General features: G+C 40.9%; 1 protein-coding gene across 4 annotated transcripts in view; it reads left to right on the top strand.

Annotated features, from left to right (window-relative positions):
* The window catches only part of LOC133170841 (interleukin-27 subunit beta-like), a 131,157-nt gene that overhangs the window by 29,566 nt on the left and 76,390 nt on the right, over positions 1-25,201 (top strand). For all 4 annotated transcript variants that reach the window (XM_061304018.1, XM_061304010.1, XM_061304036.1 and 1 more), the window contains exon 4: positions 12,492-12,612. In XM_061304018.1, the coding sequence (XP_061160002.1) occupies positions 12,492-12,612 (121 nt within the window). The remainder of the gene's footprint in view (positions 1-12,491; positions 12,613-25,201) is intronic.

Raw genomic sequence — 25,201 nt, 5'->3', positions numbered from 1 at the left:
ATAGCCATCCCTGCTAGGATCAGGGTTGATATTCAAACAAATGCCTCTTTTGAATTCTCAGCCCTCCCTCCATAGAGCTCTTTGAAGTTTGAAGGCACGTGAACATGGATGTACAAACACAGATAAATATTATTTTACTCTTATTATTTATTGTTTGTGCCTTCTTGTTTTTTATATTGCGTTGTTCACTTGTATGTCTATCGTGTAATATGTTTTGTCACCGTGGGATAGGGAAAACGTAATTTCGATCTCTTTGTGTGTCTCGGCATGTGAAGATGTTGACAATAAAGCAGACTTTGACTTTGACTTTGAAAGTGACACCATACAGGCTGGTCTCTCGACCAATAAAAATCTTGGTTTTCAAATAGTAACACTGTTTGCCCGGTAGGCAAACTGCAAGGGGCCAAGCAGGGGGCCCATGACGTCCTTCAGGTGGTTCAACACTAACCTCTCAAAAGATTTCATGATCACAGATGTCAGGGCGACAGGTCTATAGTCATTCAAACCTGTGATGGCGGGCTTCTTGGCCACCGGTACGATGGTGGAGCTCTTGAAGCACGCGGGCATCTCACACAGCTCCAGGGAACCGTTGAAGATCCGTGCAAAGGTGGGCCACTTGTTCAGCACAGACCTTCAAGCAGGGGACACGCCGTCTGGGCCCGGTGCCTTCCTGACCTTTTGTCTCCGGAACGTCTGACACACTTCCTCCTCGCGGATCTGGAGTGCGGGGGCGGCTTCTGTAAGAAAGACAAAGTCAAAGTCAGCTTTATTGTCAATCTCTCCACATGTCACAACACACAAAGAGACCGAAATTACGTTTACTCTATCCCACGGTGACGAGACACATAACACAATACATGTACGCGACACAATATAAAAACAAGAAGGCAAAAAGTCAAACAATCAATAGTAAGAGTGATGAATAAATAATAAATAAACAGATAACACAATAAATAAGAGGAGCAAAATGGAGCCAGCAAGCATAGCGCAAAAGTAAAAAACATAAACAAAAAGGCACAAACAATAAATAATAAGAGTAATAAGAGTGTGTGGACAGAGCGGTTGTCAGGGGAGGTGAGTATGTTGATTGTGCTGCAGGAGGTCCTGTTGTGTGGGTGGACCGTTCAAATCTGCAGTAAAACCTGTTTAACTGGTTTGCAAGCCTTGGTTTCTTGAAGCCTGTGATGCTCTGCAGACCTTTCCACACTGTTGAGGGATCAGGGTTGGCAGAGAGGTGTTTCTCCAGGCTCTCCCCATAACAACTCTTGGCTTTCCTGACCTCTCGGTTCAGTGTTTTTCTGGTCTGCTTGAACAGGTCCCGGTCGCCACTCCTGTAGGCCTCCTCCTTGACTTTGTGCAGCCTCCTTAAGTTTGGTGTAAACTAGGGATGCACCGAAAATTCGGCCACCGAAAATTTCCGGCCGAAAATGACCCAAAAGTCCATTTTCGGTTTTTGGCCAAAAGACCTAAATCACCGAAACAACACGGCCAAAACCTGTGATGACGTGAGCAAACAGCGCAGCCAACACGCGGGAAAACGGGATAAGAGCCAGCATGTCTGCGGTGTGGACTGATTTCACTATCTCAGAGAAAGACCCACGGATAGCGATTTGCAAAACATGCAATGCTGAAATTTCAAGAGGGGGTGCATCTGCAAAAGGTTTCTCCACGTCGGGTTTAATTCATCACCTGAAATCCAAACATCCCGATCGCCATTCTGAATATGAGAAGAAGGCGACACAGAAAAGGAAACTGACACCGAGCACGCCCACTCCGTCCGTCTGTGGGGGACGTTTTTGAAAAGGCAAGAAAGTTCTCTTTGTGTTTTTATAAGAGAACATATTTAATTTTAGTCTTTCAGCAGGCCAGTCAGTTATAAGCCTGTAAATTATTATTTAATGTACACATGAGTTGGGTCAAGTTAAACATTTTATTTTATTTTTGAATTTTAATTTATATTGTGCATTGTTGTAATGTCAGTGCTAAATAAATATTTTCATACTTTTGTAACTGGTTTATTGCAATGCCTTGATTTTAGTGATTTAGTGAGGTTAGTACTGTGTAAATGCTGTGGTTCTAATAACTGACATTTCTTTCGGTGTTTCGGTTTTCGGCCTTGGTTTCCTCATTTTTGGTTTTCGGTTTCGGCCAAGAATTTCTATTTCGGTGCATCCCTAGTGTAAACCAAGGTTTGTCGTTGTTGTACGTGCATAAGGTCTTAGTCTGCACACACAGATCCTCACAAAAACTGATGTATGATGTGACAGTGTCAGTGAGTTCATACAGGTTTGAAGTTGCAGCTTCAAAAACTCCCCAATCGGTGCAGTCAAAGCAGTCTTGGAGGTCCTGCTTTGACACCTTTGTCCACCTCCTCATAGTCCTCACCACAGGCTTAGCAGTTTTTAATTTCTGCCTGTAGGCCGGGACCAGATGAACTAGACAGTGGTCCGAGAGTCCTAAAGCTGCACGAGCCACAGAGTGGTATGCATCCTTTATTACGGTATAGCAGTGGCCCAGTGTCTGTGCCCCTCTGGTGGGACACGTTGTCTGTATCATGTATATTTGCTGTCTGTATTTGGGGAGTTCGTGTGCGAGGTTCGCCCTGTTAAAATCACCCAGAACAATGATTAGCGAGTTTGGTAGAAGTTTCTCCATGTCTGTCACCCGGTCAGCCAGCATCTGCGTGGCTTCACTCGCACGTGTGTGTGGTGGGATGTAAACAGCCGCCATGACGATCAAGGAGAACTCCCGTGGTGAATAGAACAGCTGGCAGTTTATGAAAAGTGTTTCTAGGAGAGGGCTGCAAAAGTCTTTCAACACCGTGACATCAGTACACCAACGTTCATTAATATAGAAACATAGACCACCTCCCTTTGATTTTCCGGTGAGCTCCTTGCTGCGGTCTGCCCGCATTAGCCGAGGCCCAGCTAGCTCCACGGTGTGGTGGGGGGTACGTCCGTCAAGCCACGTTTCAACAAAGCACAGTGCGGCCGATCTGCTGAAGTCCATGTTCCTTAAAGTGAGAAACAGTAGTTCGTCCATCTTGTTCGGGAACGGACATTCGCCAGATGAATTGATGGTAGGGGAGAACGGAACCCTCTCTGCCTCAGCTTTACGAGGGCTTCGGCGCGTTTGCCACGCCGCCGCCTTCGACATGCTAGCTTGTATAGCACCGCCGCTCCGGCTAGAATCTCCGTCAAACAGTCTGGATCAGAGAAAACTGGAGAGAAAATACCTCTGGAGAGAAAATACCGGGAGAAAACTGTCCGATGTTTAACAGTTCTCCTCTTGTAAAAGTGATTCGGGATGGACAGCAGAAGACACAGAAAACACAAAATAAGACAAAGTAGCAGAGAGCGTCTCACTGAGGCGGCCGTCCGCGGCGCTATCATTACGGAAAAAGAGGGGTACCACCACCCCAGTCTGCCAATCCAGAGGCACCGTCCCCAATGTTCACACAATGATGTAGAGCAGTGGTCCCCAACCACCGGTACCGGTTCGTGGGTCACTTGGTACCGGGCCGCCAAGCCGCACAGAAAAAATATATATATTATCGACAATCAATTAATTCAGGTCAAAACACTCGTCCCGGTCATGTGACATTTTTCCCCAGTTGAGCCCGCAAAGCTAATATGTGGCGACAGGCTAACTAACCAGGCAATGAAGCATTCAAAACTGCTTCAACACATGGAGACCAAGCATCCTGCAATAAAAGACAAACCTTAATCATTTTGGGTGTCATCGTCTCCGATTACGTCTAGATGGGACCGGCTCGTTTCTGAGAAACAAACTCAGTGCTCCCACTAATTCAACGTAATGGTGAGTTTTATTTTTGTCATTTGTACTTGTTTTTATGTCAGTCGTATCATTTTATTTCATCGTATTTATATATTTATTATAAACGTATTATTTATTTATATAGATGTATTATTTATTTATATAAATGCCGGTCCGCGAAAATATTTCTGACATGTAACCGGTCCGTGGCGCAAAAAAGGTTGGGGACCACTGATGTAGAGGTGTCAGCCAGGACAGCCCAACAAAATCCAGAGCCTTTAAGAACTCCGAGCGGATCTCATCCACCCCCGGGGCCTTGCCCCTGAGGAGTTTTTTAACCGCCTCAGTGACTTCGACCCCAGGGATTGGAGAGTCCACCTCAGAGTCTCCAGGCCCTGCTTCCACAATGGAAGGCATGTCGGTGGAATTGAGGAGGTCTTCGAAGTATCCTCCCCACCGACTCATGACATCGCAAAATGAGGTCAGCAGCACGACATCTCCACTGTAAACAGTGTTGACGGTGCACTGCTTCCCCCTCCTGAGACGCCGGATGGTGAACCAGAATTTCCTCGAAGCCGGCCGGAAGTCATTCTCCATGGCCTCGCCAAACTCCTCCCACGCCCGGGTTTTTGCCTCAGTAACCGCCGAAGCCGCGTTCCGCTTGGCCATCCGGTACCTGTCGGCTGCCTCCGGAGTCCCACAGGCCAAAACGGCCCGATAAGACTCCCTCTTCAGCTTGACGGCATCCCTTACCGCCGGTTTCCACCAGCGGGTAGGGGGCTTGCCGCCACAACAGGCACCGACCACCTTACGGCCACAGCTGCCTCAACAATGGAGGCACGGAACATGGTCCACTCGGACTCAATGTCCCCCGCCTCCTCCGGGACATGAGAAAAGCTCTGCCGGAGGTGGGAGTTGAAGCTCTTCCTGACAGGGGATTCTGCCAGACGTTCCCACCAGACCCTCACAGTACGTTTGGGTCTTAACACCGCTCGGGTTCATATCGGGAGGCCGTTCATCCCAATCACGCCCTTCCAGGCCTCACTGTCATTGCCCACGTAAGCATTGAAGTCACCCAGTAGAATGATGGAGTCCCCAGAAGGAGTGCTCTCTTGCACTGGTTCTAAGGACCCCAAAAAGGGTGGGTACTTTGAGCTGCTGTTCGCTCCATAGGCACAAATAACAGTCAAGACCCGTCCCCCCACCCGAAGGCGGAGGGAGGCTACGTGCCTATGTGTAGGCGGCCAGCCGCGGCGCAATAAGTATACCCACACCTACTCGACGCCACTCATCGTGGGCAACTCCAGAGAGGAAGAGAGTACAGCCCCCTCTCGAGAGAGTTTGTATTACAACCCAAACTGTGTGTGGAGGCAAATCCGACTATGTCTAATCGGAACTTTTCTGCCTCACACACCAGCTCGGGCTCCTTTCCAGCCAGAGAGGTAACATTCCATGTCCCAAGAGCCAGCTTCTGCAGTCGGGGATCGGACCGCCAAGGTCATCGCCCTTGGTCGCCGCCCAGCTCACTATGCACCCGACCCCTTTGGCCCCTCCCACGGGGTGTGACCCCATGGGAAGGGGGACCCACGTTCCCTTTTCGGGCTGTGCCCGGCTGAGCCCCCACTAGACGCTCGCCTTCGAGCCCCACCTCCAGGCCTGGCTCTAGAGAGGGGGGGCGGGGGGTGCAGGTGATCCGCGTCCGGGCGAGGGAAAACTAAGTCCATATATTTTATTCTTCATAAGGGGTCTTTTGAGCCATGCTTTGTCTGGCCCCTCACCTAGGACCCTTTTGCCATGGGTGACCCTAACAGGGGCATGAAGCCCTAGACAACATGGCTCCTAGGATCATAGTGACACGCAAACCCCTCCACCATGATAAGGTGACGATATAAAAGTCCCAAGTTAAAGTCTCGATGATCATAGTCACACACACATCTCGGTGTGGTGAAATTTGTCCTCTGCATTTAACCCATCCCCGTGTGATTTTGATCCATCCCCTGGGGAGAGGGGGGGAGTGAGCAGCAGCGGTGCCGCGCTCGGAAAGAATTTGTTGATCTAACCCCCCAATTCCAACCCTTAATGCTGAGTGCCAAGCAGGGAGTTAATGGGTCCCATTTTTATAGTCTTTGGTATGGACCCGGCCCAAACCACAACCTTCCAGTCTCAGGTCGGACACTCTACTACAGAGGTCACCAACACGTTGCCGCGGGCACCAGGTCGCCCGTGAGGACCGCATGAGTCGCCCACAGGACTGTTCTAAAATTAACTCAAATAGCGGCACTTGTCAGTAAGCTGCATCTATTTTATGTCCTGGTTCTCGAACAAATTGGAATTCTAACAAACAATTCAATTTTGCTTCGGTTGTCGAATAAAATTCGGAGGTCGAACCTCGCGAGATGAGCCGGGAGGACCCGAGAAAACACGACCGCGTGGCCCGGATGCCGACTGACTCCGTATTTTCGTTACTTTGAGGATTGTATTAACCCCTAATCAAAGCAAGTGGGAGCAGTAAAGCCTACAGACGCTCTTAAAGCAATGTGACAATGAGCGTCCGGCACCCTGCGGTTGCGCGATTGGACCAAATGAAGCTTCCTGCGCACTGAGGTTCACTTATGTAAATTTTGGAAAGTACCGTTTTTTTCCATGTATAATGCGCAAAATTCAACTAATTTTTTGTCCTAAAATCTGGGGTGCGCATTATACATGGGTACAATTTATTTAAAAAATTTTTTATTTTTTTATTTTTTTGTAAGAAAATCATGGTACAACACGGATGGAGTATGGAAAGGAGCAGGGCGACCAAGTGCAGCTTGGACCAGGGTTCATTGGAGGAACTCAAAACACAGACTTGGTAAACTAACATAACTCTCTAACAAAACCAACAACAGGACTGACCGACAAAGACGTGGAACAAAAAGACAGGGTGACATTACCAAAGACAGGAACAGAAACCTGTGTTATTGTCAAATATTGTTTGTTTTTTAATCTCCATCGCGGACTGGACGTCATACGGAGGCAGTATCCCTGCGCATGCGCACTATAGTTCCGATGTGAATAGTCCTCTTCTTGACTGACAATAGTTTAATACAATCAGCAAATAACAAAATGCGTATTACAGGTAATATTTTATTTCACAACACTTTGCCTTGTTCCTTTTGTCTCTGCTGTTCACTTCAAACACGCTCCATACGAACGCAATGCTCTCGTTTCAGACGCTTGCGCGATCACCTGCTCGTTTGCTGTCACAATGTACCCTACACAAATCTGAAACATTTGTTGCATCTCAGAGTCACGACGAGGGGCAAGTTTTGGTTTCCAAGGGTGTTTCTATTCCTCTTCAACTTCTCTCCCATACAGAGCCGCCTTTTTCACATGTCCGCACGTCACTTTCCTCTTTTCATTTTAAACGAACTGATCGCGGTGGTGCCTTTACGGGCAGTCGGAGAAATCAACGCCAACAAAAAAAATACATCCAGCCTAGTTAAGACCATACCAAAGACTATAAAAATGGGACCCATTGCCTCCCTGCTTGGCACTCAGCATTAAGGGTTGGAATTGGGGGGTTAGATCACCAAATGATTCCCGAGCGTGGCGCCGCTGCTGCTCACTGCTCCCCTCTCCCCCAGGGGATGGATCAAAATCACACGGGGATGGGTCAAATGCAGAGGACAAATTTCACCACACCCAGATGCGTGTGTGACGATCATTGGGACTTAAAAAAAAAATAAAAAATTTGGGTGCGTATTATACATGGGTACAGGCTTTTTTCCAGCATCGAAATGCCATTTTTAGGGTGCGTATTATACATGGGGGCGCATTACACATGGAAAAAAAACGGTACATCAGGACTTTAAAAATATTTTCCAAATTTTAGCGATGGCTCTGTCACAATAATGCGACCAGCCCGCAACAGTTGCGCGGTGGGCGACGCGCTACTGTTGCGCGTTCGGCAGTGCGCTGCAATTGCGCGATCGGACAAAATTAAGATCCCTGTACACTTAGGTCCACTTAAATTTTGGAAAGTATATCAGGACTTTAAAAATATTTTCTAAATTTCAGCAACGGCTCTGTCACAAAAATGCGACCAGCGCAGTGCAGTTGCGCGGTGGGTGACACGCTACGGTTGCGTGTTTGAAAAAAATGAAAAAATGCTTAAAAAAGGCGGGATTTTATTTTGTCTTGAAACAGATTACATTTTTTTCCATTATTTGTAATGGGAAAATAGAATCGGAATTCGACCGATTCGCTTCTTGAACCGCCTTCTGGAACGGATTGTGGTCAAAAACCAAGGTTTGACTGTATTTTTGCTATTCTTGTCAAAATCACACTTACATGTGAACTGGAAATAATAACACATAGTGAAAGCCAAATTGAGCATATTGGCTATTTCAGAAGTCTGTGTCAAACTGGTAGCCCTTTGCCTTAATCAGTACCCAGGAAGTAGTTCTCGGTTTAAGAAAGGTTGGTGACCCCTGCTCTACCACTAGGCCACTGAGTTGGTTTATATATATACTATATATCCTGAGGTCCACTTAAATTTTGGAAAGTACATCAGGACTATATATTAATAATATTTTCTAACTTTCAGTAACAAGAACAAGTAGTAACAATAATGCGGCCAGCGTGGTGCAGTTATGCGGTGGGCGGCGCGCTACGGTTGCTCGTTCGGCGGTGCGCTGCAGTTGCGCGATCGAACAAAAATGCGCAAGTTCTTAAAAAAGGCGTGGTTTTTTTTTGTCTTGGAACGGATTACCTTTTTTTCCATTATTTGTAAGGGGAAATATAGATTCGGAATTCGACCGATTCACTCATCGAACCGCCTTCTGGAACGGATTGTGGTCGAAAACTGAGGTTTGACTGTACTTTTTGTGCCCCATTGTACATATAGCCATGAGAAGCGGTTAACCTAATGTCTGATTTTTATGTTTTCATGCACAAAAATAAAAACAAGGGATAAAATACTCAAACACCAGATAAGATTTAAAATAAAAGTTTATTAAAATATTAATAATAGAAATAAATTTCAAACCTGCAATCTAATGTGAATTTGCAGTAGATATAAAGGATAACAATATTTAGGCGTTTAAATAACACGTTATTTAAGAACTACTGTAAGTATTATAAAATAAAGATTTCCCAAAGAGAAGCATAATCTCCCCGTTGTGGCATACTGGACCATCCCTTCATGCAATAAAATTAGCTTTTAGCTTGGAGAAAACAAGCACGAAAGAGTTGGTGTTTCAGTCTTTCCTTAGCAAACCGTAAATTTACATTCTGGCTTACATATTTCACGTTCGTTCACTGAATTGTTGACGCCAGGAGACACAACACGTTCACTGCCTTCATGCACAGGAAGGCAGTTCACTCACTGACTCGTTCGCGAACGGGAAAGTCGGCACTCGTTCACTCACTGATCTGTTCTCGCGATGAACGTTAAAGGCAAATCACTCACTCACCGACTCGTTCAATCACAGACCCATTCAGATGATTGACGGGAAATGCAATTCACTGGCTCCTTTATGAACGGGAAGTTACGTCATTTTTCTTCTTCGTTTTGTTTTACGGCGGGGTGGCACCAGCTTCAATGCGCATTACCGACACTTACTGTGTCAGATAAGTTACGTTATTGCATGTTGAAGTCATGAACAGTTCCTTTCCGATCTCTCTGAATTTCTCACCCAACTCTGTGCCATTTCACCTTCAGTCATCCTACTGGGAGATTTCAACATTCATGTCGATTCCACCACCTGCAAAACTGCCACTGAATTTCTGGACATTCTCAACTCATTTAATATCACTCAACATGTTGACTTCCCCACCCACAAAAAATGACACACCCTGGACTTAATTTGCACCACTGGACTCTCCATCAGCAACCTCACCAGCTTCAACCTCACAGACATCCTCTCAGACCACCTGGCCCTCACCCTGGACATAGACATCCCCACCCCCCTTATCAAGCAGCAACGCTCCATATCATACCGGAACATGAAATCAATCCACCCCCCCTCTCTTTCCGCCCTACTGACTAACACCACCTCCGATCACACCCTCACTTTGAACGCCTCCCCCACTGAACTGGTTAACAGCTACAATAGCGCACTCTCCTCCTGTCTCAATCAACTCGCCCCCATAAAAACCAAAACTGTCTCCTACACCCACACCGCCCCCTGGTACACTGACCACCTCCGTCACCTTAAAGCCAAGGGCCGGCAGCTTGAACGGCTCTCAAAGAAAACCGGTCTCACTGTTCACCTGGACATCTACACACTACACCAACAGGAATACAGAGATGCCCTCAACAATGCACGCACTTCCCACTACTCCTCCGTCATACATTCTGGTAGCAACAACCCCAAGATACTCTTCTCTACCGTAACCCAACTCCTCAAACCCATGGACACCACCACCACCTCATTCACCACCAGCAAATGTGAAGAATTTTTATCATTTTTTCAATCAAAAATCAACACCATCCACACTGAACTGGCCGCCTCCTCTCCCACCTCCTCCCCTACCCCCGATCATGCCCCCCCTTTACTCTCCAACCACCCACTCTACTTCTTCTCCGAAATCACCACAGCTGACCTATCCTCCATAACTTCTGGTATGAAAGCCTCCACCTGCATCCTCGACCCAATCCCATCCACTTTAGTCATAGCCTGCCTCCCCTCACTCTCACCTCTCATCACCACTATAATTAACTCCTCCCTATCTACTGGCTTTGTCCCTCCTGCCCTCAAGCTGGCTGCCATCACCCCCATTCTCAAGAAACCCGGTCTCGACCCCAACTCCCCCAACAACTACAGGCCCATCTCCAACCTCCCCTTCCTCTCTAAAATTCTCGAACGTGCAGTTGCCTCCCAAATTAAATCCCACCTTCACCACAACAACCTATACGAAACGTTCCAATCCGGCTTCCGCTCACTCCACAGCACAGAAACTGCCCTCCTCAAGGTCACCAACGACATCCTCCTCTCCGCCGACTCTGGTTCCCTCTCCATCCTCATCCTCCTCAACCTCAGTGCTGCCTTCGACACCATCAACCACTCCATCCTCCTATCACGCCTCCACTCCTCCCTTGGTTTATCCGGCACTGCCCTCTCCTGGATGAAATCCTACCTCTCTGACCGTCAGCAATTCATTTCAATCAACAACTGCACCTCCTCCACTGCCCCAGTCACCCACGGTGTCCCCCAGGGCTCAGTACTTGGCCCCTTACTCTTCACCATCTACCTCCTACCCCTCGGTCAGATCCTCCGCCACCACGGCCTTCAATTTCACTGCTATGCCGACGACACACAACTATACCTTTCCACCACGACCAGCACCACAGCCACCCACTCCACCCTCACCACCTGCCTCACAGACATAAAAACCTGGATGCAAAATAACTTTCTAAAACTCAACTGCAAAAAATCTGAAATAATCATCATTGGCCCCGACTCCCTCACTCGCTCCACTCAGGACTTTTCACTAAACATCGACGGCTCCCTTGTCACTACCTCCACCCACATCCGCAATCTAGGTGTAATTTTCGACCCTACCCTCTCATTCCTCCGCCACGTAAACCACATCACCAAAACTGCATTCTTCCACCTCAGAAACATTGCCCGTCTCCGGCCCTCCCTCACATCCTCTGCTGCCGAAACCCTCATCCACGCCTTCATCTCATCCCGACTAGACTACTGCAACAGCATCCTCTACGGCATCACCTCCAAAACCCTCAACAAACTGCAATATGTCCAGAACTCCGCTGCCCGCCTGCTCACCGGAACCCGCTCCAGAGAGCACATCACACCTGTCCTTCATGACCTCCACTGGCTGCCTGTCAAACATAGAATCACCTTTAAAATACTCCTCACCACCTACAAGGCACTCCATAACCTGGCTCCACCCTACCTCTCTGACCTCCTCCAGCCACACGTCCCATCCCGTTCCCTCAGGTCGAGTGATGCCGGCCTCCTGGAGGTCCCCAAGACCAGGCGCCGAACCTGGGGCGACAGGGCCTTCTCCGTCGCTGCCCCCTCTCTCTGGAACGCTCTCCCCAGGCACATCAGAGATGCCCCCTCCCTCCCTACCTTCAAAACCACCCTAAAAACCCACCTCTTCACATTAGCCTTTCCTAACTGACCCTGCCCTTGGTGTTTCTTTGTTCTTCTTATTTTCTTTTTTCTTCCTTTTCTTAGTTTTCTTTCCCAATAAAGTTGTTCTTTATCCTCCCCCAGCCCCCCCCCCCACACACACACACATGTAAAGCGACTTTGGGTATCTAGAAAAGCGCTATATAAATCCCAGTTATTATTATTATTATTATTATTATTATGAACTGAAACACTTAAGGAAGTGATCTATTCACTCACGTTCACTGAAAATATTCGTTCTTTTGAACGAATCGTTCATTCACGAGCCAACACTAGGCGGAGCCCAGCGCAGTCGCAGTTACGCTGGGCTGCTGTACTTTGGTTGCGCTCCTGTCGTTTACAGAGAGCTAAAATTTTAAGTTTTATGAGGTAGTGATAGTCCCATTTTTATGCGTTGATACCTTTATAGGTAGTTTATTTAAATAAGGCTGGTTTCGGCACCAATAAAGCCCGTCCCTAAAAAAATAATAATTGACAATGAAATAAACTTTGTTTAAATTTTTTTTACAAGAAATCAATTCTGAATGAAGGAATAAAATGACATTGAATTTTTTTGCCCGTCTTTTGCAGGTGTGGTATTGCCACCTACCCAACTTGAAGATGCTGACAAACTACATTATCAATGTGACTACGCTGTCTTCTACTGGAAGCAGCAGCTTTCATCTCAGCAGCTTCATGCTGGAGGACATTGGTAAGTTGTAGCTAACCATAATGGCCGAAACATACATCTCGAAAATTTCTGTGGAAATTTAAATGGGACTGTTAAACCCGCATTTGTGGCGAACAATTAAACAATAATGGTAATAATCCATTCGTCCATCCGCCTGTCCATCCATCCATCCATCCATCCATCCATCCGTCCATCCATCCATCCATTCGTTCCAATCCCTCCCTCCCTACCTCCCTTCCTCCCTTCCTCCCTCCGTCCGTCCGCCCGCCCGTCCGTCCGTCCATCCATCCATCCATCCATCCATCCATCCTCTACCGCTTATCCGGAATCATGAAGAAAGCAGTAATATCATTGTGTGAAGGCGAAGGCCTTCACACATATGTTATTCTACACCATTCTCTATTATTATTGTGTGAAGGCGAAGGCCTTCACACATATGTTATTCTACTCCATTTACTTTATTGTGTGAAGGCGAAGGCCTTCACACATATGTTATTCTACTCCATTTACTTTATTATTATTGTGTGAAGGCGAAGGCCTTCACACATATGTTATTCTACTCCATTCTCTATTATTATTGTGTGAAGGCGAAGGCCTTCACACATATGTTATTCTACTCCATTCACTTTATTGTGTGAAGGCGAAGGCCTTCACACATATGTTATTCTACACCATTCTCTATTATTAGTGTGAAGGTGAAGACCTTCACACTATTGTTATTCCTGTCCTTTATTAGTGTGAAGGTGAAGACCTTCACACTATTGTTATTCCTGTCCTTTATTAGTGTGAAGGTGAAGACCTTCACACTATTGTTATTCCTGTACTTTATTATTAGTGTGAAGGTGAAGACCTTCACACTATTGTTATTCCTGTACTTTATTAGTGTGAAGGTGAAGACCTTCACACTATTGTTATTCCTGTCCTTTATTATTATTATTAGTGTGAAGGTGAAGACCTTCACACTATTGTTATTCCTGTACTTTATTATTAGTGTGAAGGTGAAGACCTTCACACTATTGTTATTCCTGTACTTTATTATTAGCGTGAAGGTGAAGACCTTCACACTATTGTTATTCCTGTACTTTATTATTATTATTCAACTTATTCCGCTCACTTTTTCGCTGATTAACTACTTCCACATACTTCAACCGATTCACTCCATTCCACTTTTCACTTATTCCAAAAATTCATGGCATGGGTGCTCACATTTTTCTCGTTCCAAAAATTTTCCGTTTTCGCATAATTCACAAATTTATGGCGATTTTTGCCCCATTCATTCTTAATGGCAGATTCAACATTTCACATTTACGTTGTTCCAGTTTCAAATTCACATGATTCAACACATTCAAATCACATTGGGGACATTCCCAAACTTGCCAAATTAAAAATTTTCACGTTTTCACTTTTAAAATTTGCATAAAATTTTGCAAAATTTCATAAAATTTCGTTTTTCACTTCTAACTTCTACATTTTTCCACCGATTCAACTCGTTCCAACTTTCAACTATTCATCTTTTGCCTACCTATTCCACAACTTCCCACTTACCAAAAACTTCACATCTTTTATTTTGAAATTCAACCAAAATTCTCTAAAATTTCCTTTTTCTACTCTAATTTCTACATTTTTCGACCGATTCAACCCATTCCAACTTTCAACTGTTCATCATTTTTCTACCTATTCCACAACCTACCAAATCCTTCACATCTTTTATTTTGAAATTCATTCCCAATTCCTTTTTCCATTCTCATTTCTACATTTTTAAACCGATTCAACCCATTCCAACTTTCAACTGTTCATAATTTTTCTACCTATTCCACAATTTCCCACTTACCAAAAACTTCACATCTTTTATTTTGAAATTCACGCCCAATTCCTTTTTCCCTTCTCATTTCTACACTTTTTCAACCGATTCAACCCATTCCAACTTTCAACTGTTCATCATTTTTTTACCTATTCCACAACTTCCCACTTACCAAAAACTTCACATCTTTTATTTTGAAATTCACACCCAATTCCTTTTTGCCTTCTCATTTCTACATTTTTCAACCGATTCAACCCATTCCAACTTTCAACTGTTCATCATTTTTCTACTTATTCCACAACTTCCCACTTACCAAAAGATTCACATCTTTTATTTTGAAATTCACGCCCAATTCCCTTTTCCCTTCTCATTTCTACATTTTTCAACCGATTCAACCCATTCCAACTTTCAACTGTTCATCATTTTTCTACCTATTCCACAACTTCCCACTTACCAAAAAATTCACATCTTTTATTTTGAAATTCACGCCCAATTCCCTTTTCCCTTCGCATTTCTACATTTTTCAACCGATTCAACCCATTCCAACTTTCAACTGTTCATCATTTTTCTACCTATTCCACAACTTCCCACTTACCAAAAAATTCACATCTTTTATTTTGAAATTCACGCCCAATTCCCTTTTCCCTTCTCATTTCTACATTTTTCAACCGATTCAACCCATTCCAAGTTTCAACTGTTCATCATTTTTCTACCTATTCCACAACTTCCCACTTACCAAAAAATTCACATCTTTTATTTTGAAATTCACGCCCAATTCCTTTTTCCCTTCTCATTTCTACATTTTTCAACCGATTCAACCCATTCCAACTTTCAACTGTTCATCATTTTTCTACCTATTCCACAACTTACCAAATAATTCACATCTTTTATTTTGAAATTCACACCCAATTCTACAATATTTCCTTTTTCCCTTCTCATTTCTATATTTTTCAACCGATTCAACTCGTTTCAACATCATTCTGCAACATTCCTTAAATATTTATTCAACTTCTTCACCTTCACACGCAATTCCTTCAGGAATTGCAAATTCTAGTTATTATTCAACTTATTCCGCTCACTTTTTCGCTGATTAACTACTTCCACATACTTCAACCGATTCACTCCATTCCACTTTTCACTTATTCCAAAAATTCATGGCATGGGTGCTCACATTTTTCTCGTTCCAAAAACTTTCCGTTTTCGCATAATTCACAAATTTATGGCGATTTTTGCCCCATTCATTCTTAATGGCAGATTCAACATTTCACATTTACGTTGTTCCAGTTTCAAATTCACATGATTCAACACATTCAAATCACATTGGGGACATTCCCAAACTTGCCAAATTAAAAATTTTCACGTTTTCACTTTTAAAATTTGCATAAAATTTTGCAAAATTTCATAAAATTTCGTTTTTCACTTCTAACTTCTACATTTTTCCACCGATTCAACTCGTTCCAACTTTCAACTATTCATCTTTTGCCTACCTATTCCACAACTTTCCGCTTACCAAAAACTTCACATCTTTTATTTTGAAATTCAACCAAAATTCTCTAAAATTTCCTTTTTCTACTCTAATTTCTACATTTTTCGACCGATTCAACCCATTCCAACTTTCAACTGTTCATCATTTTTCTACCTATTCCACAACCTACCAAATCCTTCACATCTTTTATTTTGAAATTCATTCCCAATTCCTTTTTCCCTTCTCATTTCTACATTTTTAAACCGATTCAACCCATTCCAACTTTCAACTGTTCATAATTTTTCTACCTATTCCACAATTTCCCACTTACCAAAAACTTCACATCTTTTATTTTGAAATTCACACCCAATTCCTTTTTCCCTTCTCATTTCTACACTTTTTCAACCGATTCAACCCATTCCAACTTTCAACTGTTCATCATTTTTTTACCTATTCCACAACTTCCCACTTACCAAAAACTTCACATCTTTTATTTTGAAATTCACACCCAATTCCTTTTTGCCTTCTCATTTCTACATTTTTCAACCGATTCAACCCATTCCAACTTTCAACTGTTCATCATTTTTCTACTTATTCCACAACTTCCCACTTACCAAAAGATTCACATCTTTTATTTTGAAATTCACGCCCAATTCCCTTTTCCCTTCTCATTTCTACATTTTTCAACCGATTCAACCCATTCCAACTTTCAACTGTTCATCATTTTTCTACCTATTCCACAACTTCCCACTTACCAAAAAATTCACATCTTTTATTTTGAAATTCACGCCCAATTCCCTTTTCCCTTCTCATTTCTACATTTTTCAACCGATTCAACCCATTCCAACTTTCAACTGTTCATCATTTTTCTACCTATTCCACAACTTCCCACTTACCAAAAAATTCACATCTTTTATTTTGAAATTCACGCCCAATTCCCTTTTCCCTTCTCATTTCTACATTTTTCAACCGATTCAACCCATTCCAAGTTTCAACTGTTCATCATTTTTCTACCTATTCCACAACTTCCCACTTACCAAAAAATTCACATCTTTTATTTTGAAATTCACGCCCAATTCCTTTTTCCCTTCTCATTTCTACATTTTTCAACCGATTCAACCCATTCCAACTTTCAACTGTTCATCATTTTTCTACCTATTCCACAACTTACCAAATAATTCACATCTTTTATTTTCAAATTCACACCCAATTCTACAATATTTCCTTTTTCCCTTCTCATTTCTATATTTTTCAACCGATTCAACTCGTTTCAACATCATTCTGCAACATTCCTTAAATATTTATTCAACTTCTTCACCTTCACACGCAATTCCTTCAGGAATTGCAAATTCTAGTTATTATTCAACTTATTCCGCTCACTTTTTCGCTGATTAACTACTTCCACATACTTCAACCGATTCACTCCATTCCACTTTTCACTTATTCCAAAAATTCATGGCATGGGTGCTCACATTTTTCTCGTTCCAAAAATTTTCCGTTTTCGCATAATTCACAAATTTATGGCGATTTTTGCCCCATTCATTCTTAATGGCAGATTCAACATTTCACATTTACGTTGTTCCAGTTTCAAATTCACATGATTCAACACATTCAAATCACATTGGGGACATTCCCAAACTTGCCAAATTAAAAATTTTCACGTTTTCACTTTTAAAATTTGCATAATATTTTGCAAAATTTCATAAAATTTCATTTTTCACTTCTAACTTCTACATTTTTCCACCGATTCAACTCGTTCCAACTTTCAACTATTCATCTTTTGCCTACCTATTCCACAACTTCCCACTTACCAAAAACTTCACATCTTTTATTTTGAAATTCAACCAAAATTCTCTAAAATTTCCTTTTTCTACTCTCATTTCTACATTTTTCAACCGATTCAACCCATTCCAACTTTCAACTGTTCATCATTTTTCTACCTATTCCACAACTTACCAAATACTTCACATCTTTTATTTTGAAATTCATTCCCAATTCCTTTTTCCCTTCTCATTTCTACATTTTTCAACCAATTCAACCCATTCCAACTTTCAACTGTTCATCATTTTTCTACCTATTCCACAACTTCCCACTTATCAAAAACTTCACATCTTTTATTTTGAAATTCACACCAAAAACTTCACATCTTTTATTTTGAAATTCACACCCAATTCCTTTTTCCCTTCTCTACATTTTTCAACCAATTCAACCCATTCCAACTTTCAACTGTTCATCATTTTTCTACCTATTCCACAACTTCCCACTTATCAAAAACTTCACATCTTTTATTTTGAAATTCACACCAAAAACTTCACATCTTTTATTTTGAAATTCACACCCAATTCCTTTTTCCCTTCTCATTTCTACATTTTTCAACCGATTCAACCCATTCCAACTTTCAACTGTTCATCATTTTTCTACTTATTCCACAACTTCCCACTTACCAAAAAATTCACATCTTTTATTTTGAAATTCACGCCCAATTCCTTTTTCCCTTCTCATTTCTACATTTTTCAACCGATTCAACCCATTCCAACTTTCAACTGTTCATCATTTTTCTACCTATTCCACAACTTACCAAATACTTCACATCTTTTATTTTGAAATTCACTCCCAATTCCTTTTTCCCTTCCCATTTCTACATTTTTCAACCAATTCAACCCATTCCAACTTTCAACTGTTCATCATTTTTCTACCTATTCCACAACTTCCCACTTACCAAAAACTTCAAATCTTTTATTTTGAAATTCACACCCAATTCCTTTTTCCCTTCTCATTTCTACATTTTTCAGCCGATTCAACCCGTTCCAACTTTCAACTGTTCATCATTTTTCTACTTATTCCACAACTTCCCACTTACCAAAAAATTCACATCTTTTATTTTGAAATTCACGCCCAATTCCCTTTTCCCTTCTCATTTCTACATTTTTCAACCGATTCAACCCATTCCAACTTTCAACTGTTCATCATTTTTCTACCTATTCCACAACTTCCCACTTACCAAAAATTTCACATCTTTTATTTTGAAATTCCCACCCAATTCCTTTTTCCCTTCTCATTTCTACATTTTTCAACCGATTCAACCCATTCCAACTTTCAACTGTTCATCATTTTTCTACCTATTCCACAACTTCCAACTTACCGAAAACTTCAGGTCTTTTATTTTGAAATTCACACAATTCCCTTTTCCCTTCTCATTTCTACATTTTTCAACCGATTCAACCCATTCCAACTTTCAACTGTTCATCATTTTTCCACCTATTCCACAACTTCCCACTTACCAAAAACGTCACATCTTTTATTTTGAAATTCACACCCAATTCCTTTTTCCCTTCTCATTTCTACATTTTTCAACCGATTCAACCCATTCCAACTTTCAACTGTTCATCATTTCTTTACCTATTCCACAATTTAACAAACACTTCACATCTTTTATTTTGAAATTCACACCCAGTTCCTTTTTCCTTTCTCATTTCTACATTTTTCAACCGATTCAACTCGTTTCAACATCATTCTGCAACATTCCTTAAATATTTATTCAACTTCTTCACCTTCACACGCAATTCCTTCAGGAATTGCAAATTCTAGTTATTATTATTATTATTATTCAACTTATTCCGCTCACTTTTTCGCTGATTAACTACTTCCACATACTTCAACCGATTCACTCCATTCCACTTTTCACTTATTCCAAATATTCATGGCATGGGTGCTCATATTTTTCTCGTTCCAAAAATTTTCCGTTTTCGCAAAATTCACAAATTTACGGCGATTTTTGCCCCATTCATTCTTAATGGCAGATTCAACATTTCACATTTATGTTGTTCCAGTTTGAAATTCACATAATTCAACACATTCAAATCACATTGGGGACATTCCCAAACTTGCCAAATTCAACATTTTCACGTTTTCATCTTTTATTTTGAAATTCACACCCAATTCCTTTTTCCCTTTTCCCTTCTCATTTCTACATTTTTCAACCGATTCAACACATTCCAACTTTCAACTCTTCATCTTTTCTCTACCTATTCCACAACTTCCCATTTACCAAAAACTTCACATCTTTTATTTTGAAATTCAACCAAAATTCTCTAAAATTTCCTTTTTTCTACTCTAATTTCTACATTTTTCAACCGATTCAACCCATTCCAACTTTCAACTGTTCATCCTTTTTCTACCTATTCATTCCACAACTTCCCACTTACCAAATACTTCACATCTTTTATTTTGAAATTCACACCCAATTCATTTTCCCCTTCTCATTTCTACATTTTTCTACCGATTCAACCCATTCCAACTTTCAACTGTTCATCATTCTTCTACCCATTCCACAACTTCCCACTTACCAAAAACTTCACATCTTTTATTTTGAAATTCACACCCAATTCCTTTTTCCCTTCTCATTTCTACATTTTTCAACCGATTCAACCCATTCCAACTTTCAACTGTTCATCCTTTTTCTACCTATTCCACAACTTCCCACTTACCAAAAACTTCACATCTTTTATTTTGAAATTCACACCCAATTCCTTTTTCCCTTCTCATTTCTACATTTTTCTACCGATTCAACCCATTCCAACTTTCAACTGTTCATCATTCTTCTACCTATTCCACAACTTCCCACTTACCAAAAACTTCAGATCTTTTATTTTGAAATTCACACCCAATTCCTTTTTCCCTTCTCATTTCTACATTTTTCAACCGATTCAACCCATTCCAACTTTCAACTGTTCATCATTTTTCTACCTATTCCACAACTTCCCAAAAACTTCACATCTTTTATTTTGAAATTCACACCCAATTCCTTTTTCCCTTCTCATTTCTACATTTTTCAACCGATTCAACTCGTTTCAACATCATTCTTCAACATTCCTTAAATATTTATTCAACTTCTTCACCTTCACACGCAATTCCTTCAGGAATTGCAAATTCTAGTTATTATTCAACATCTTCTGCCCACTTTTTTGACGCTTAACTACTTCCACATACTTCAACCGATTCACTCCATTCCACTTTTCACTTATTCCAAATATTCATGGCACGACTGCTCACATTTTTCTCGTTCCAAAAATTTTCCGTTTTCGCATAATTCATAAATTTATGGCGATTTTTGCCCCATTCATTCTTAATGGCAGATTCAACATTTCACATTTACGTTGTTCCAGTTTGAAATTCACATCATTCAACACATTCAAATCACATTGGGGACATTCCCTAACTTCCCAAATTCAAAATTTTCACGTTTTCACTTTTAATATTTGCATAGAATTTTGCAAAATTTCATAAAATTTCCTTTTTCACTTCTAACTTCTACATTTTTCCACCGATTCAACTCGTTCCAACTTTCAACTATTCATCTTTTGCCTACCTATTCCACAACTTCCCACTTACCAAAAACTTCACATCTTTTATTTTGAAATTCAACCAAAATTCTCTAAAATTTCGTTTTTCTACTCTAATTTCTACATTTTTCAACCGATTCAACCCATTCCAACTTTCAACTGTTCATCATTTTTTTACCTATTCCACAACTTCCCAAAAACTTCACATCTTTTATTTTGAAATTCACACCCACTTCCTTTTTCCCTTCTCATTTCTACATTTTTCAACCGATTCAACCCATTCCAACTTTCAACTGTTCATCATTTTTCTACCTATTCCACAACTTCCCACTTACCAAAAACTTCACATCTTTTATTTTGAAATTCACACCCACTTCCTTTTTCCCTTCTCATTTCTACATTTTTCAACCGATTCAACCCATTCCAACTTTCAACTGTTCATCACTTTTTCTACCTATTCCACAACTTCCCACTTACCAAAAACTTCACGTCTTTTATTTTGAAATTCACACCCATTTCCTTTTTCCCTTCTCATTTCTACATTTTTCAACCGATTCAACCCATTCCAACTTTCAACTGTTCATCAGTTTTTTTCCTATTCCACAACTTACCAAAAACTTCACATCTTTTATTTTGAAATTCACACCCAGTTCCTTTTCCCTTCTCATTTCTACATTTTTCAACCGATTCAACTCGTTTCAACATCATTCTGCAACATTCCTTAAATATTTATTCAACTTCTTCACCTTCACACGCAATTCCTTCAGGAATTGCAAATTCTAGTTGTGTGAAGGCGAAGGCCTTCACACATTGTTATTCTACTTTATTATTATTATTTTTTTTATTCTTATTATTAAACAACTTATTCCTCCCACTTTTTTGACATCTAACTACTCCCACATGCTTCAACCGATTCACCTCGTTCAAACTTTCACACGTTCCAAAAATTCATGGCAAGCTTGCCACCTTTTTTCCCCTTCATAACATTTACCGTTTTTAAGTAATTAGCAAATTTGTGCCTTTTATTTCCCCATTCATTCTTAATGGCAATGTCAACCCGAGCCAGTTTCCTGTAGTGGGTTCGATTCCCACATTGGGCGTCATTAATTATTCTACTCTTTATTCTTCCCGCTTATCATTTTCAACGCTTATCATTTGTAACTAACATTCGCATTCAACATTCATTACATTAAGCAATTTCCACCACTTTGATTACGTATTCGCATTCAACAAACACATTCATCACATTAACCAAATTCAACCACTAAATGAAAGGGACTCAATTAGCTCGTGGGAAACACAAGTGATTCCAGTACACGAGCATCTTTCCCGAGTGGTATCAAAACCTGCGTCAGTTCGATTCCCACATTGGGTGTCATTATTTATTTTACTCTTTATCCTTCCCGGTTATCATTTTCAACGGTTATCATTTGTAACTTTTGTCATTCGCATTCAACATTCATTACATTAAGCAATTTCCACCACATTGATTACGCATTCGCATTCAACAAACACATTCATTACATTAACCAAATTCAACAGTTACTGAGGTAGGAACCTGATTAGCTCAGTTGGAAACACAATGGCAATGTCAACCTGCGCCAGTTTCCTGTAGTGGGTTCGATTCCCACTTTGGGCGTCATAAATTATTTTACTCTTTATTCTTCCCCTTATCATTTTCAACGCTTATCATTTGTACCTTTTTTGTAACATTTGTAACGTTTCATTTTTAACGCTTATCATTTGTACCTTTTTGTAACATGTATTTGTAACATTTTCCCATTTATTTCACAATTATCTATTTTCCCTTTGTATTCTTCCCGCTCATCATTTTTAACGCTTAACGTTTGTAACTTAACATCTGCCTTCGCCTTCACACGCAATTTCTTCCGAAATTGCAATTCTAGTTAGTGTGAAGGTGAAGACCTTCACACTATTGTTATTCCTGTCCTTTATTATTATTATTATTAGTGTGAAGGTGAAGACCTTCACACTATTGTTATTCCTGTCCTTTATTATTGTGTGAAGGCGAAGGCCTTCACACATTGTTATTCTACTTTATTATTATTATTAAACAACTTATTCCTCCCACTTTTTTGACATCAAACTACTCCCACATGCTTCAACCAATTCACCTCGTTCAAACTTTCACACGTTCCAAAAATTCATGGCAAGCTTGCCACCTTTTTTCCCGTTCATAACATTTACCGTTTTTAAGTAATTAGCAAATTTGTGCCTTTTATTTCCCCATTCATTCTTAATGGCAATGTCAACCCGAGCCAGTTTCCTGTAGTGGGTTCGATTCCCACATTGGGCGTCATTAATTATTTTACTCTTTATTCTTCCCGCTTATCATTTTTAACGCTTATCATTTGTAACTAACATTCGCATTCAACATTCATTACATTAAGCAATTTCCACCACTTTGATTACGTATTCGCATTCAACAAACACATTCAATACATTAACCAAATTCAACCTGTCTGTAGACAGGGACACAATTAGCTCGTGGGAAACACAAGTGATTCCAGTACACGAGCATCTTTCCCGAGTGGTATCAAATCCCGCGTCAATTCGATTCCCACATTGGGCGTCATTATATATTTTACTCTTTATCCTTCCCCTTATCATTTTCAACGCTTATCATTTGTACCTTTTTTGTAACATGTATTTGTAACATTTTCCCATTTATTTCACAATAATTTATTTTCCCTTTTTATTCTTCCCGCTCATCATTTTTAACGCTTAACGTTTGTAAATTAACATCTGCCTTCGCCTTCACACGCAATTTCTTCCGAAATTGCAATTCTAGTTGTGTGAAGGCGAAGGCCTTCACACATTGATATTGTACTTTATTATTAAACAACTTATTCCTCCCACTTTTTTGACATCTAACTACTCCCACATGCTTCAACCGATTCACCTCGTTCAACCTTTCACACGTTCCAAAAATTCATGGCACGCTTGCCAGTATTTTTCGCGTTCATAACATTTACCGTTTTTAAGTAATTAGCAAATTTGTGCCTTTTATTTCCCCATTCATTCTTAATGGCAATGTCAACCCGAGCCAGTTTCCTGTAGTGGGTTCGATTCCCACATTGGGCGTCATTAATTATTTTACTCTTTATTCTTCCCGCTTATCATTTTCAACGCTTATCATTTGTAACTAACATTCGCATTCAACATTCATTACATTAAGCAATTTCCACCACTTTGATTACGTATTCGCATTCAACAAACACATTCATTACATTAACCAATTGCAACCACGACATAGTAAGGGACTCAATTAGCTCGTGGGAAACACAAGTAATTCCAGTACACGAGCATCATTCCCGAGTGGTATCAAAACCCGCGTCAGTTCGATTCCCACATTGGGCGTCATTATTTATTTTACTCTTTATCCTTCCCGGTTATCATTTTCAACGGTTATCATTTGTAACTTTTGTCATTCGCATTCAACATTTATTACATTAAGCAATTTCCACCACTTTGATTACGCATTCGCATTCAACAAACACATTCATTACATTAACCAAATTCAACCAGCAAGAAGGAAGGATCCTCATTAGCTCAGTCGGAAACACAATGGAAATGTCAACCCGAGCCAGTTTCCTGTAGTGGGTTCGATTCCCACATTGGGAGTCATAAATTATTTTACCCTTTATTCTTCCCCCTTATCATTTTCAACGCTTATCATTTGTACCTTTTTTGTAACATTTGTAACGTTTCATTTTTAACGCTTATCATTTGTACCTTTTTGTAACATGTATTTGTAACATTTTCCCATTTATTTCACAATTATCTATTTTCCCTTTGTATTCTTCCCGCTCATCATTTTTAACGCTTAACGTTTGTAACTTAACATCTGCCTTCGCCTTCACACGCAATTTCTTCCGAAATTGCAATTCTAGTTGTGTGAAGGCGAAGGCCTTCACACATTGATATTGTACTTTATTATTAAACAACTTATTCCTCCCACTTTTTTGACATCTAACTACT

This window comes from Syngnathus typhle, linkage group LG2 (assembly GCF_033458585.1).
Source record: "Syngnathus typhle isolate RoL2023-S1 ecotype Sweden linkage group LG2, RoL_Styp_1.0, whole genome shotgun sequence".
Classification (NCBI taxonomy): Eukaryota; Metazoa; Chordata; class Actinopteri; order Syngnathiformes; family Syngnathidae; genus Syngnathus; species Syngnathus typhle.
Note: the sequence above shows the minus strand (reverse complement) of the source record. Positions and strands in the feature narration are given on the sequence as shown.